Genomic DNA, 12790 nt, shown 5'->3' with positions numbered 1-12790 from the left:
TTACAAAACTTACAATCAATAACATCAATAGCCTCACACAGACAATCAGCTTCACACGGACAATAACATCAGCTTCACACAGACAATATCATCAACTTCACACAGACAATCAACTTCACACAGACAATATCATCAACTTCACACAGACAATATCATCAGCTTCATGCAGACAATATCATCAGCTTCACACAGACAATAACATCAACTTCACACAGATAATATCATCAGCTTCATGGTGACAATTTAATCAACTTCACACAGAAAATCAGCTTCACAAAGACAATTGCATCAGCTTCATGCAGACAATACCATCAACTTCACACAAACAATAACATCAACTTCACACAGACAATCAACTTCACACAGACAATAACATCAGCTTCATGCAGATAATATCATCAGCTTCACACAGACACTATCATCAACTTCACACAGACACTATCATCAACTTCACACAGACAATAACATCAGCTTCATGCAGATAATATCATCAGCTTCACACAGACACTATCATCAACTTCACACAGACACTATCATCAACTTCACACAGACAATAACATCAGCTTCATGCAGACAATATCATCAGCTTCACACAGACAATATCATCAACTTCATACAGACAATATCATCAACTTCATACAGACAATATCATCAACTTCACACAGACACTATCATCAACTTCACACAGACAATAACATCAACTTCACACAGATAATATCATCAGCTTCATGGTGACAATTTAATCAACTTCACACAGACAATCAGCTTCACAAAGACAATTGCATCAGCTTCATGCAGACAATATCATCAACTTCACACAAACAATAACATCAACTTCACACAGACAATCAACTTCACACAGACAATAACATCAGCTTCATGCAGATAATATCATCAGCTTCACACAGACACTATCATCAACTTCACACAGACACTATCATCAACTTCACACAGACAATAACATCAGCTTCATGCAGATAATATCATCAGCTTCACACAGACACTATCATCAACTTCACACAGACACTATCATCAACTTCACACAGACAATAACATCAGCTTCATGCAGACAATATCATCAGCTTCACACAGACAATAACATCAACTTCACACAGACAATATCATCAACTTCACACAGACAATATCATCAACTTCACACAGACAATAACATCAACTTCACACAGACAATCAGCTTCACACAGACAATATCATCAACTTCACAAAGACAATTGCATCAGCTTTACACAGAATATCATCAGCCTCAATATTATCTGTTTTTGTGTATGATTATTTTTATTGTCTTTATTTTAAAAAATAATCACTGAATATAAAAAATTGTGAAAGAAAATGCATTTTATTTTATTTTTTATGTTTTTTTTTTACAATGGTACAAAAAAATCATTTTGTAACTTAAGTAAACATTATTGATTTTAACACATTGAGAATGCTAAAAAGATAACATACAAACCATTATTCATATAATTCATGTAACCTCAACATTGAAAAGTAAGCATCAATTGTTATTGTTGTTGCTTGTTTGTTCTTTTTTGTTTTTTTTTTGTTTTGTTTTGTTTTGTTTTTTTTTTGCTAATCGCTGATTTCGTGGTATATCATATTTTCAGTTTAGGACTTGCAACAACACAGTAAATCTGTCTGTTTACTTAGATTTGCAAAATTCAAATAAATAATAGTTTATAGATGTAGCCAAACAGGGCGTAAGAGCTACTTGTCCTGAGTTACGTGTCCTGGTAATATCAGTACGTGTCTTAATAATGTCAGAGTTACATTTCCTGGTAATGTCAGTACGTGTCTTAATAATGTCAGAGTTACATTTCCTGGTAATGTCAGTACGTGTCTTAATAATGTCAGAGTTACATTTCCTGATAATGTCAGAGATACGTGTCCTTATAAAGAAATATATAGTAAGAGTTACGTGTCCTAGTAATGTCGGAGTTACGTGTCCTGATAATGTCAGAGCTACGTGTCCTAGTAATGTCAGAATTACGTGTCCTGATAATGTCAGAGTTACGTGTCCTGATAAAGTCAGAGTTACGTGTCCTGATAAAGTCAGAGTTACGTGTCCTGATAATGTCAGAGTTACGTGTCCTGATAAAGTCAGAGTTACGTGTCCTGATAAAGTCAGAGTTACGTGTCCTGATAATGTCAGAGTTACGTGTCCTGATAAAGTCAGAGTTACGTGTCCTGATAATGTCAGAGTTACGTGTCCTAGTAATGTCAGAATTACGTGTCCTGATAATGTCAGAGTGAAAGGAGTTAGCTGAGTGGTGCAGTTAACATATATTTAAAAATGTCTCTTGTTCTTGTCACTTAATGAAAATGTGTATTTTAAAACTGCAAGCAACTAGATTAAAGAAGCGAACTGGGAGGGGTGGAGGCTAAAATGTCACCTTTAATGTCATCATAAGTAGAGGACCCGGCCTAGAGGTCTTACCATTAGAGTATATGCCAAATAATTTGTGAATTATACCATAAGACAGAAATAAAAGAAGTATTAAACATACCAACAGTGACTGTTACTTAAAAATACGGGCACACCATTTTGTACTGACAAATATCTTACTCTGAAGTTATTAAATGTAACAAAAGAGAAGAAGTACTGTACGGCAGGTATATATTACTTCTCATTTTTAGGCTGAGCTAAAATGGTTTTGCAAAAAAAGCAAATATAAAATTAAAGTGATACCATGGTTGTTTACAACAAAGATTTTCGAATACAAAAAAAAGTTCTCACATGTAATCACGTGACCAAGCTGTAACTCTGACAACACATCATTGCTGTACTGGGTGTCTGAACACCTAGTGCCCACATCTGTTTACTATCATAGCTACTCTTGCATGTATCATTCTTATTAGCATAAATACTGTCATTTTTACTTTCTCGTATACGACGTATAGAAGTATTGTTATTGTGCAAAAAATCAAAATCAAGATTTTCACAAATCGCGACGTTTTACGCGTTCTTGAATCGGAAAAACACAGTTCTGCTATTGTGTTCGTTTGTGAATGTGTGTGTATGTCTGTCAACACGATAACTTGAGTATTGTAAATTGTTACAGCTAGGTTGATGAAATTTCATATAAAGTATTATATCAAATGTGTTCTGTATAAACTTTTCAGCGATTTCCGATAACCGGAAGTGGAACTTATTCTACTTTTAGTTTTTCAATAGCCTATAACTTGAGTACTGTTTCAGATAAATACACGAAATTTCACATATTGGTAAAAGATCTAATTTTCTGCCTTCTGTCAAACTCAGTAATTTCCGTTGACTGGAAATAGTAATTTACGCTATTTCCGATTTTTCAAAAAAAGCATATGAATTTATAAAGTACTAATAATATTCCGTACTATTAAACACGTATTGTTTGCCATTCACTTGGTGCGCAATTCTTTTTCTACAAGATTCTATTCTATTTTAAAAAGTAATTAAAAATGGATTAAAAATCATGTCTATATCCCGAGTAGCCATCCCCCGCAGTGTTATATAAGTATAAGAAAATTAGAGAAAGTTTAGGCATAAAAGTTTCAGTGTAATATATTTTTACTGGTAAAAACCAAAATTTAACATCAAAGCATTTTTAGTATCTTATGTAGATTTTATTAGCTTTTCAAATAGAGAAAAACATTTTCATTTGATTAAATCAAACCTTGAATTCCCACCAACAATAAAAATAACTAAAAATAATACAGCTAATTGTTTTTTGACACTGAAAAAAATGTCAAAGAATACTAAGACGATAGCACTGCCCAGTGAGTTCTTGCAACAGCAAAAGCTTTGTTGAAAAATGTTACAGATAAAACCCATGTAAAATAAAATTTGAAAAAATAAAATTTAATATTCCTTCAGCCTCAGCTGAAAAATAATTTCAAATTGAGAGGGCTATAAATATACATGAATAGTTTTCCAATAGAAAAAGAAGTAACCTTACTTTAACAAAATTTGTTAAATAAGAAGAAATGGCAAATTATTTAACCCTTTAAATTAACCCACAAAAACATTGCAAAAATTGAACACATTAAAATCTATAAAAAGTAGGGATGGTGTCTCATAATGCCCACAAATTTATAAATGCCTAATCTTAAGCCCTATTTGAAGTAGACACAGTTGATTGGTAATTAGGTGCAGGAACACTGATCTTATTATCATTAACTTTCCATCTAAAAAACCTGCCTTTACAGCTGGCCACATTTTAAAATTAACACTTCCTAAAAACATAGTTTTTTTAAAATGTTACTTGTTTTATTTTATTTCAATTTTTAAATTTTGTATTCACTTTTGTAAATTACATTTGAAACTAGAAAACTATAGCATCAAAACAGAAATTACAAAATAGACCAAATTAATTGATGCGTAATGGGAAATTTGCAATTAGTAGCATTAAACAATGCATGGTACACCCCCCCCCCCCCCCCCCACTCCCCTAAAAATAAATGAAACAGAACATTTACATGTTCTTTCAATTTTAAGATGAAAGACAAAAAATTTGGAACTTAAAAACATGTACTTAAAACTTCCATATATATTAATTTTTAGACTAGCAAATAAAACTTTCATTACCAACTTTAAGAATGTTTATGTGCTTAACAAAGTTTACATCACAGACATCTCAGTGCATTAATATAAAATGATTACTCAAACCTTAAGATTTGTTTTTGTTCAATTATAGTAATACAATGTGTACAAGAAATGTTATTTTAATTACGGTTTAAAAAATCAGAACTGCTTTACAGATCTATTTGTGAAGTCTGTATATAAGATTCAAAAATATATTACTGTCAATAGGTAAAAGTGTACTTTTTCCAAGCAACACCTAATAAATAATAGCCATATGGATAAAGAATCACCCAATCAAATTTTAACTTGTATTAAAAATCTGTCAACCAAATTTTGTATGCTACCTGCCTATTTAATAATCAGCTCTAGTCAGTTCAGTTTTAACTTGCTAAAAACATTTACTACTTCACTTAAGGAATCCTTTTTTATCACCAAAACAAACAAAATCAAGCAGAGCTTTGATTTTTAACTGCTGGTACTGAATGTCTCTTGGAGAATTCACCAAAGAGCTGTGTGTGATGGCATCATATGTCTCACTGTCTGGTGGATCCACTGCTTGACTTGATGGAATAAACCCAAGACTCGCCTCTAGGGTTTGTGCACAGTTTTCAGGTACAGGCTTTGGTTGTATGCTGGGTTCTTTTGAGCTTTTTACATGTTGACTCGGTGGTGGTGATTGTCTTCTTACTGGAGTTCTTGAACATTTCCTAAAAGGGGGCAAAAGATCTGTACTAGCTAAAGTTTGAATAATCTGGACATTTGAATCCCTCTGTGGGACCACCACTATACTGGTAGATTTCCTACCAGAGGATGGTGCACTTTGCCTCATACTCTCTCTGGGCATAGGCTGCTCATTGCCTCTTATACGCGTGTAAGATGGGGGTGAAGTTGTAGCGGATGTGTTGCTTTCTGTACAGAGCTGAACAAATGATTCAATAGAGGCTTCCCCGCAAGAAGAATTGCTACTTAGCAAAGCATCAGAGTCAGAGAACAAACTATCTGAGCCCCCTATTACATTTGTCAGACCAGAACTTTCTTCTGAAGTCATCTTTACCTCAGTCAAATCAGAGTCTTTATTAGAGTCGTCTATACGACCTGCTTCTTTAGGAGAGCTTTCTACAGGACCTAATTTCTTATGAGAGCCTTCTATTTGACCTGTGTCTTTAAGACAGTCAACAATGTGACCTGTGTCTTTATGAAACCTTTCTACTGCATTTGTGTCTTTATTAAGAAGGTTGTCTATGTTGCTTGTGCCTTTATGAAGTCTGATATTGTCTGAGGAGCTTGTGTCTTTATGAAGTCTGATATTGGCAGAGGAGCTTGTGTCTTTATGAAGTCTGATATTGGCTGAGGAGCTTGTGTCTTTATGAAGTCTGATATTGGCTGAGGAGCTTGTGTCTTTATGAAGTCTGATATTGGCTGAGGAGCTTGTGTCTTTATGAAGTCTGATATTGGCTGAGGAGCTTGTGTCTTTATGAAGTCTGATATTGGCTGCAGAATCTATGTTTTTATGATGGCTGTTTTTATCTGTTGAAAAAGAATTGTTACAGCTAATTAATATCATAGGTTTTTGTGTCTTTCAGGTGTCTGTCATGCTTTAGTGACCAGTCTGAAACATATCAAACTATATGAGAAGCCCTACCCATTTCTCTACCTTATGTTCAAGCTAAAAATGTCTTGGTGTGTCAGATCTCTAAGGCCCTAGCTAGAACAGATAACTCATAACCAAGTTTTTCTATAATAGTGATTTGAGCCAATATAAATGAGAGGACAAATGTGGCATTTTTAATTAGAGCTTACTGCAGCACTTTACACCAATAAATGCCATTATTGTAGGTTGAGTGAAAGTATTAGTGGATGTTTTGATTTAATAAATTAATGTTTTCATTTAGTCTCTTATTTTACTACAATTTTTACTGTATAATGTGTGCTTGTTTTTGAGGTTTTTGTTTCTCTTATTTTTAACTAGGGCTGTTTATGATTCTATTATATGGTGGTTATATCGATAAAAATAACTTTTCCTACCACCCAAACAAGAACGACGAGCACTCTGTGCAGATCTTGTTCCCAATAAAATGCTATCAGCAGAGCCTGTTTTTTTTAATGTTTGTCGACAATATTCTAAATTATTTTCTGCAAGTGCACAATATCCTAAGCTCTCAGCTGAGTTGGATAATGGGGATGGTTCAAAATTTGGTTGCCAAACTGCAAAGATTAGTATTTTTAAAATAAAATGTACTAGATTTTATAGAGTAGTAGCAGTATTGTAGTACACATGTATGTTTACATTACATATAATAAGACATTATAATATAAGAAAACATATGGATCTCTGCTTTCAAGTAACTTAAATAAAACAATTGGTGGAAATTTATAACAAACAACATAATGGTTGGAAAAGTGATAAATAATATAAGGTCTTTCTAATAAGGTTTTATTTAGTTTTAAAGTCTGTCTGTCTGTGGGTTAGAGGCAAAACTTATACCTCAATTTCACCCCACTAATGCAACCATTTTTTTCTAAACTTTTAAGAAATATTTTTTGTAGTCTTAATAGATATTAAATTATTTAAAGATTGCTAAATTCAATAGGGGAGATAAGATTAAGTACTAGAGATCATCAAATTAAATTAGATATACTTCTATTTGGCTATGAATTTGTTAAATTATATTTAATTTTGGGACAATTTATTTTGAACAAGATACAGTACATTAACTTAATTATCGTCAGATCCATTCAATAACTTCAGCCTAACATTGCAGCAAAACTAATACTATGAAAATAAGAACCAGCAAAAATATACCTAAAATTTTACAAAACTTTTAAGTTTTGAATGATAAAATTCTAACCTGGAGGGAAATGACTCTTTATAACTTCAGGCACATACAGAAAACTATAGTCGGACAGCTTTTTCTTTTTTCTCTGATCTAAATATGAAAGCAACTTGATTGCATTATAAAAATGACGACAATAATGTCGAGTGTGTTCTATATGATGTCCCTACATTAGGTCCTGTTAGGGCCCTGGACCAGCAGATACTTTTTAAGTTTATAGTTAAGCATCAGGGCACAAAAAAGTCCTTAGTTTGATTTTTCAAGGCCAACAATTACAAGCAATCATAGGATGGGCCATTAGGTAGGTGAGGTCTTTAAAATCGAAAACACCCAGTTGATGAGAAGCGATGTAAAGGCAAGACCATCAGAGGTGCGCAGATATAGTAACAGTCCTTTTGCTTTAGTGTTGAATACTTCATATATTGAATTCCTAATTAAGCAGCTTATAAAGTTCAACAAAATATCAAATTTTATTTTTTCTAGTTGTCTTTTTTACTTTGAATACTAATATATATTCAATATATATATATATATATATATATATATATATATATATATATATATATATATATATATATATATATATATATATATATATACATATATATATATATATATATATATATATATATATATATACATATATATATATATGGAGCATAAAAAATGATTGACGCATTTGGTGCTCAAGTCAAGCTAGACAAAAGGGCAGGGGTGCTTAAATAGAAGTGGAGTGTGGCCACAACATTAAGTGTTAATTAACATTGCCAACCCATTCAATAGGGCCCCAAGCAGAAAATTTTGTAGATGTGCCCTGTTGAAGTTTAATACATCTCTAGAAAGCTAATTAGTGCAATGTAAGAAGTTCAAGTTCAATTTATTATTTAGTAAAATATTAGTTTCTGTAAAAAATTTTGTTGATGATAAAAAATTCCTAATTGCAACTCAGCTTTATCAAATAAATAAATTACTGACCTTGTGGAAATTGTACGTTTTTTAATTCAGGCTCAAACAGGTAACTATAGTCAGATGTTTTTTTCTTTGACTTCTGATCTAAAAGTAAAAACAATGTGTGATCTGCATAATATAATTAAAAATGTATACAAATCTTATAATAACAAGCTTTTCAATACATAAATTAAAGAATATACAAATTTCTTATTGAGACTGAGTTTTTGGGAATATCACAGCATACCAGCTGTGGGTGTTGGGGTTGTAATTCCCTGAGTCTTCCGTTTTTCGACAATTAAATCTTGCGAACTTTGTGAATTGTCAAGGAATTCATGAAGATTGAAACTGCTTTGGCTGTCTACAACATCCCACCTGTCATTTTCTTCACTGAAATATATTTTAAAGCCTGCAGTCTATTTTCTTTTTAATTTGGCATTCAATTTTAACTTATGTCTATGTAGTACGAACTTTCTAGGATTTTTAACGGAATATAAGAAAATAATTCAAATTTTAAAGATGCATATGTACATGTCTAAAGACTAAAGCATTTTAAATAATCTTGTAATATCATCAATGTTTTAAATAACTTACGTGATACTACATAAATATGCTTGGCAGCATTGCTTGACAAAATCTAGGGAATTTCTGTAGAATTGTATTGAATAAAATTAAAAACAATCAACAATATATATTTAGGCAAACCTCTTAAGGTACTGTATTTTTGTATTTTTTAATTGTGGAAAATGTTTCTTTTCAAAACTTACATATCCAAAGGTTCTTTACTAAAGTAAAAAGATTTCAATTCACATTCCTCCCATTCCTCTATCTGAATACAAATTCTTGATTTCTCGTCCTGTAAAAAAATATAAGAAAACAAAAAGCATCTGCTCATGTGTTGTATAAAGTTAACATTTCTAACTTAAACCTTGTAAAAAAAAAAGTAAAATGTTCATATTTTTTACACATGGAAAAAGGAAAATGTAAAGCATACTTGATTTTGTATACAGTAGCAGTGATTCAGGATTTTGATGTATGTAGCTTGTGGGCATCTGATAAAATAAATTGAATAAAGGCAATTATTAATGAAGCTGTAAATCCATTTATGACGCCAACATTTGAACATCCAGATATTAAAACATCAACGAACTTAAGGGTTATAGAAGAAACTATATTGATCCTGCAAACAAAATGCACAAATGTATAAAAATGTTAGAAAAAAAAACAGCATAATAGATGATTTACAGGATTTATATTTATAAAAAATAGTACTTTTACTGCAATGAACTGTTAATGAAAACAGAAATTCGGGTCATGAATCTGATCATAAATTTGATTATTCCTCAAAACTAATTATAACCTTGGTGACAACCATATGACCTATCCATTCAACTGTGAATTACTTTTTTAATATATTGAAACAATTGTATCTGAACTAGAACTTAACAACCGATTGTCATAGTTCTAGATTTCTTTTTTTATTGTTTTCACCTACCTTGAAATAAATTCTACTTTTCATATTCAATAACAGACAATATTGAAAAAAATTATTCATAACAAAATTATTCACATTAGTGAATATAAGTTGATTTTGAGTGTCAATTGTAATTCTGTTAGATTATCATTTTAGCCCTAAAAAAATATGGGATTTCTTTTTATAACAGAAATAAAAACTCAAAATAAGCATTAAAAATATATATATTGGTATTAAAAAAACAGCTGATAAACTGAAGACTAAGTCAATATACACATGTGTATACAGGTTCATAAAAAGTCACATCCTGATAGCAAAGATTACGGAGACATGTACCTAAAGTGCCATGGAGTGAAAGGGAAGAAAAATTACACTTATAAAATTAGAAAATCAAACTTAACAAAACTGAACTCATTACAAAAATCTGAAAATAATTGGCAACTTACCCTTGGCTGTTTCTAGTAATTGGGTCTAAAAATTTTACATTTATTTTATAGACACCATCAGTCAAATATGTTACATTCTGTGGGTAAAATAATGGAACAAGCAATATAAAATTAGCAGAAATAACCATATAACTGGTATGTTGTGAGGAATACATTGTACATGTATATAAAAAAAAATTTAAAGTGATATAATTATCACTTATAATAATGACTTAGATAAACATGCTATATTTAACAAAACTTTCAAAAATTGTGTGTTTCATGGAGATTGCTGGGAAAGTAGATTGCTGAAAACCCTAATGACATCAGTTTGCTACTTTGGTGCCCCAACCAAAACCAAATTACTCCACCCCAACATCAATGCTATGTAATCCACAGAAAAACAACAGGACAACCTAATTAGAAACTAATGTACCACCAGTGTCAAGGTAAAATATGTTTGTAAAAAATTAAGTTGAGAAGACTCCCAGTCCTGGTGCACACTATACTGGAGGGGCCTGGTGCATTGCCCAAAAGCCTTTTGCCAAAGAGCAAATACCATGAGGGTCATTGTCCAAAGAACCAACTGCTCAAAAACTTTCATTCAATTTATTTAAATAAATTGTACCAAGTAAATTGGAATTTCTACAGTTCTTTAAAACAACTGTCTCTCAGTAACTGACCCTTCTAGCATTTGACCATAAGGGAAAACTCTGGGACCTTATCAAAGATTGTACATACTTTACATTGTAAAACTTTGCCTGTCCGCTCAAATTCAGGATGTTTAAACTGCTGTGACTCATAGTAATGAAATTTTATGTCATTTAATATCCAAGATTCATCCATATCCAACAGCATCTTTTCTTTAACTGAGACCATGCTAATAAAAAAAATGTATGAATGAAACAATGATAACATTAGCTTATTATAGTTTATAGTAGAAGTTGTATTAAATTGCGTGTGAGGTTGGCGGGGAAAAAATCCCTACATGGTCAAGGGTTCACCATGAGTTAACATTGACTTTAATTATAATTATCAGCATACGTCATAGCTTAGGGTCATTATGAGTTCATGTAAGTAAATTATAGATCTAGTATCATGCCTAGCAATTATGCATTTCTACTTCACCCATCGCCATGAAAATCTTAACTGACACGAACATATTTTCAAGAAGAAAAAAAATTTTAATCTACATCTGGATCCTAGATTAATTACTTAATTAGTACACATTCAACATTACAAATTTTGAATCTTTCTCAAGTTTTGACAAAATCAATTTAAAAGACTAAACCAAAAATTCATAAAGAAATAGGTAGGCCAAGTGATTTAATTATTTTTACTAACACTAATGTCTTATAATTTATAAGGATTATAAACTTTAGATTATAATCAATTATAATATTATAATATAATTGATTATATATATTAATATATATAATAATCTAACGTTTGTGTGTGTTTTGGTTGTATAAAAAAATACGCTCAACTGGAGGTGAACGTGAAGCGGGGAATAAAATACGCTAAAATGGAGTTTTACCCTAGCTAGATCTAGCTCTAGTAGTAGATCTAGATATAGTAGGAATCTAGATCTAGATTCTATGTCTAGAACTAGAATTCTAGATTCTAGAACTAGAAATCTAGTTCTAGTTCTAGGATTTAAATTTCCCGTGCCAAGAGGTTAGATCTACTGCCAGATAAAAAACTCAAAAACTAGAGTAAAAATCACGATAGTACTACTATTAGTAGGCCTACCTAAATACGATACAGTTGGCTGCCAGATTGGCCTAGACTTGTATTTATTCATTTACACATTTTGTTATTTTTATTACCAATATAAATAGTCTAGTTTTGAGCAATATATATATATATATATATATATATATATATATATATATATATATATATATATATATATATATATATATATATATATATATATATATATATATATATATATATATAAATATATATATATATATATATATATATATATATATATATATATATATATATATATATATATATATATATATCCTAATATATAAAAGATTATGTGCGCACTTCTCTCTCTCTCTCTCTCTGTCCGCAAAATATTTTCGATGGGTATTACATAAGAATCTTCAGCGATATATGGAGAATTTTGTTTAGTTTTTGCTTACCTAAACAAGAATGCTCAATAGAATCTTATGCTATAAGTTATAGTCACATCGTGACTTACAGGTCGTCCAGGAATGAAGTCAAGTTTCAAAGAAGTGACTTCCTAGCATTGGTGCAGGTGTGCTATGTCTATGAGAGTAAAAGGTTGAGAAATGTGGAGAATGGGTCATTCCTAAAGTGGTCGTGTGTAAATGATGTGACTCTCCGGGGGGGGGGGGGGGGCAGGTAGACATTCATTTTCGTGACGGGCGAGGGGGGTAGCATATTTTACAAAGTTTCTTCCAGGCATCTCTTCGGCGGGCTCCCCCCCCCCCCCCCCGAACGAAATTAAATTTATATAATTTATATAGAAAATATATACTTTTAAAAGTGTCCG

At 31.5% G+C, this 12790-nt stretch overlaps 1 protein-coding gene across 7 annotated transcripts; it reads right to left on the bottom strand.

Annotated features, from left to right (window-relative positions):
* Nucleotides 1-4435: 4435 nt before the first annotated feature.
* LOC131927783 (uncharacterized) lies at nucleotides 4436-12059 on the bottom strand. 7 transcript variants are annotated; one of them, XM_059283598.1, is made up of 11 exons: nucleotides 12010-12059; nucleotides 10999-11137; nucleotides 10279-10355; nucleotides 9353-9410; nucleotides 9126-9214; nucleotides 8953-9006; nucleotides 8606-8748; nucleotides 8386-8463; nucleotides 7426-7503; nucleotides 6602-6781; nucleotides 4436-6103 (listed from the first exon to the last, which is right to left on the bottom strand). In XM_059283598.1, the coding sequence occupies exons 2-11, from the start codon at nucleotides 11134-11136 to the stop codon at nucleotides 4983-4985; spliced, it is 2016 nt and encodes a 671-aa protein (XP_059139581.1). In that variant the 5' UTR covers nucleotide 11137; nucleotides 12010-12059; the 3' UTR covers nucleotides 4436-4982. The 7 variants fall into 7 exon arrangements, with proteins under 7 accessions (XP_059139581.1, XP_059139584.1, XP_059139580.1 ...); XM_059283601.1 differs by having other exon boundaries at nucleotides 11004-11137; XM_059283597.1 differs by lacking the exon at nucleotides 12010-12059 and adding an exon at nucleotides 11795-11933.
* Nucleotides 12060-12790: the final 731 nt, after the last annotated feature.

This window comes from Physella acuta, unplaced genomic scaffold (genome assembly GCF_028476545.2).
Source record: "Physella acuta isolate Inbredline_101_S28 unplaced genomic scaffold, ASM2847654v3 ptg001440l, whole genome shotgun sequence".
Taxonomy (NCBI): domain Eukaryota; kingdom Metazoa; phylum Mollusca; class Gastropoda; family Physidae; genus Physella; species Physella acuta.
The sequence above is the reverse complement of the archived record's forward strand: the minus strand, read 5'-3'. Positions and strand labels throughout refer to the sequence as shown.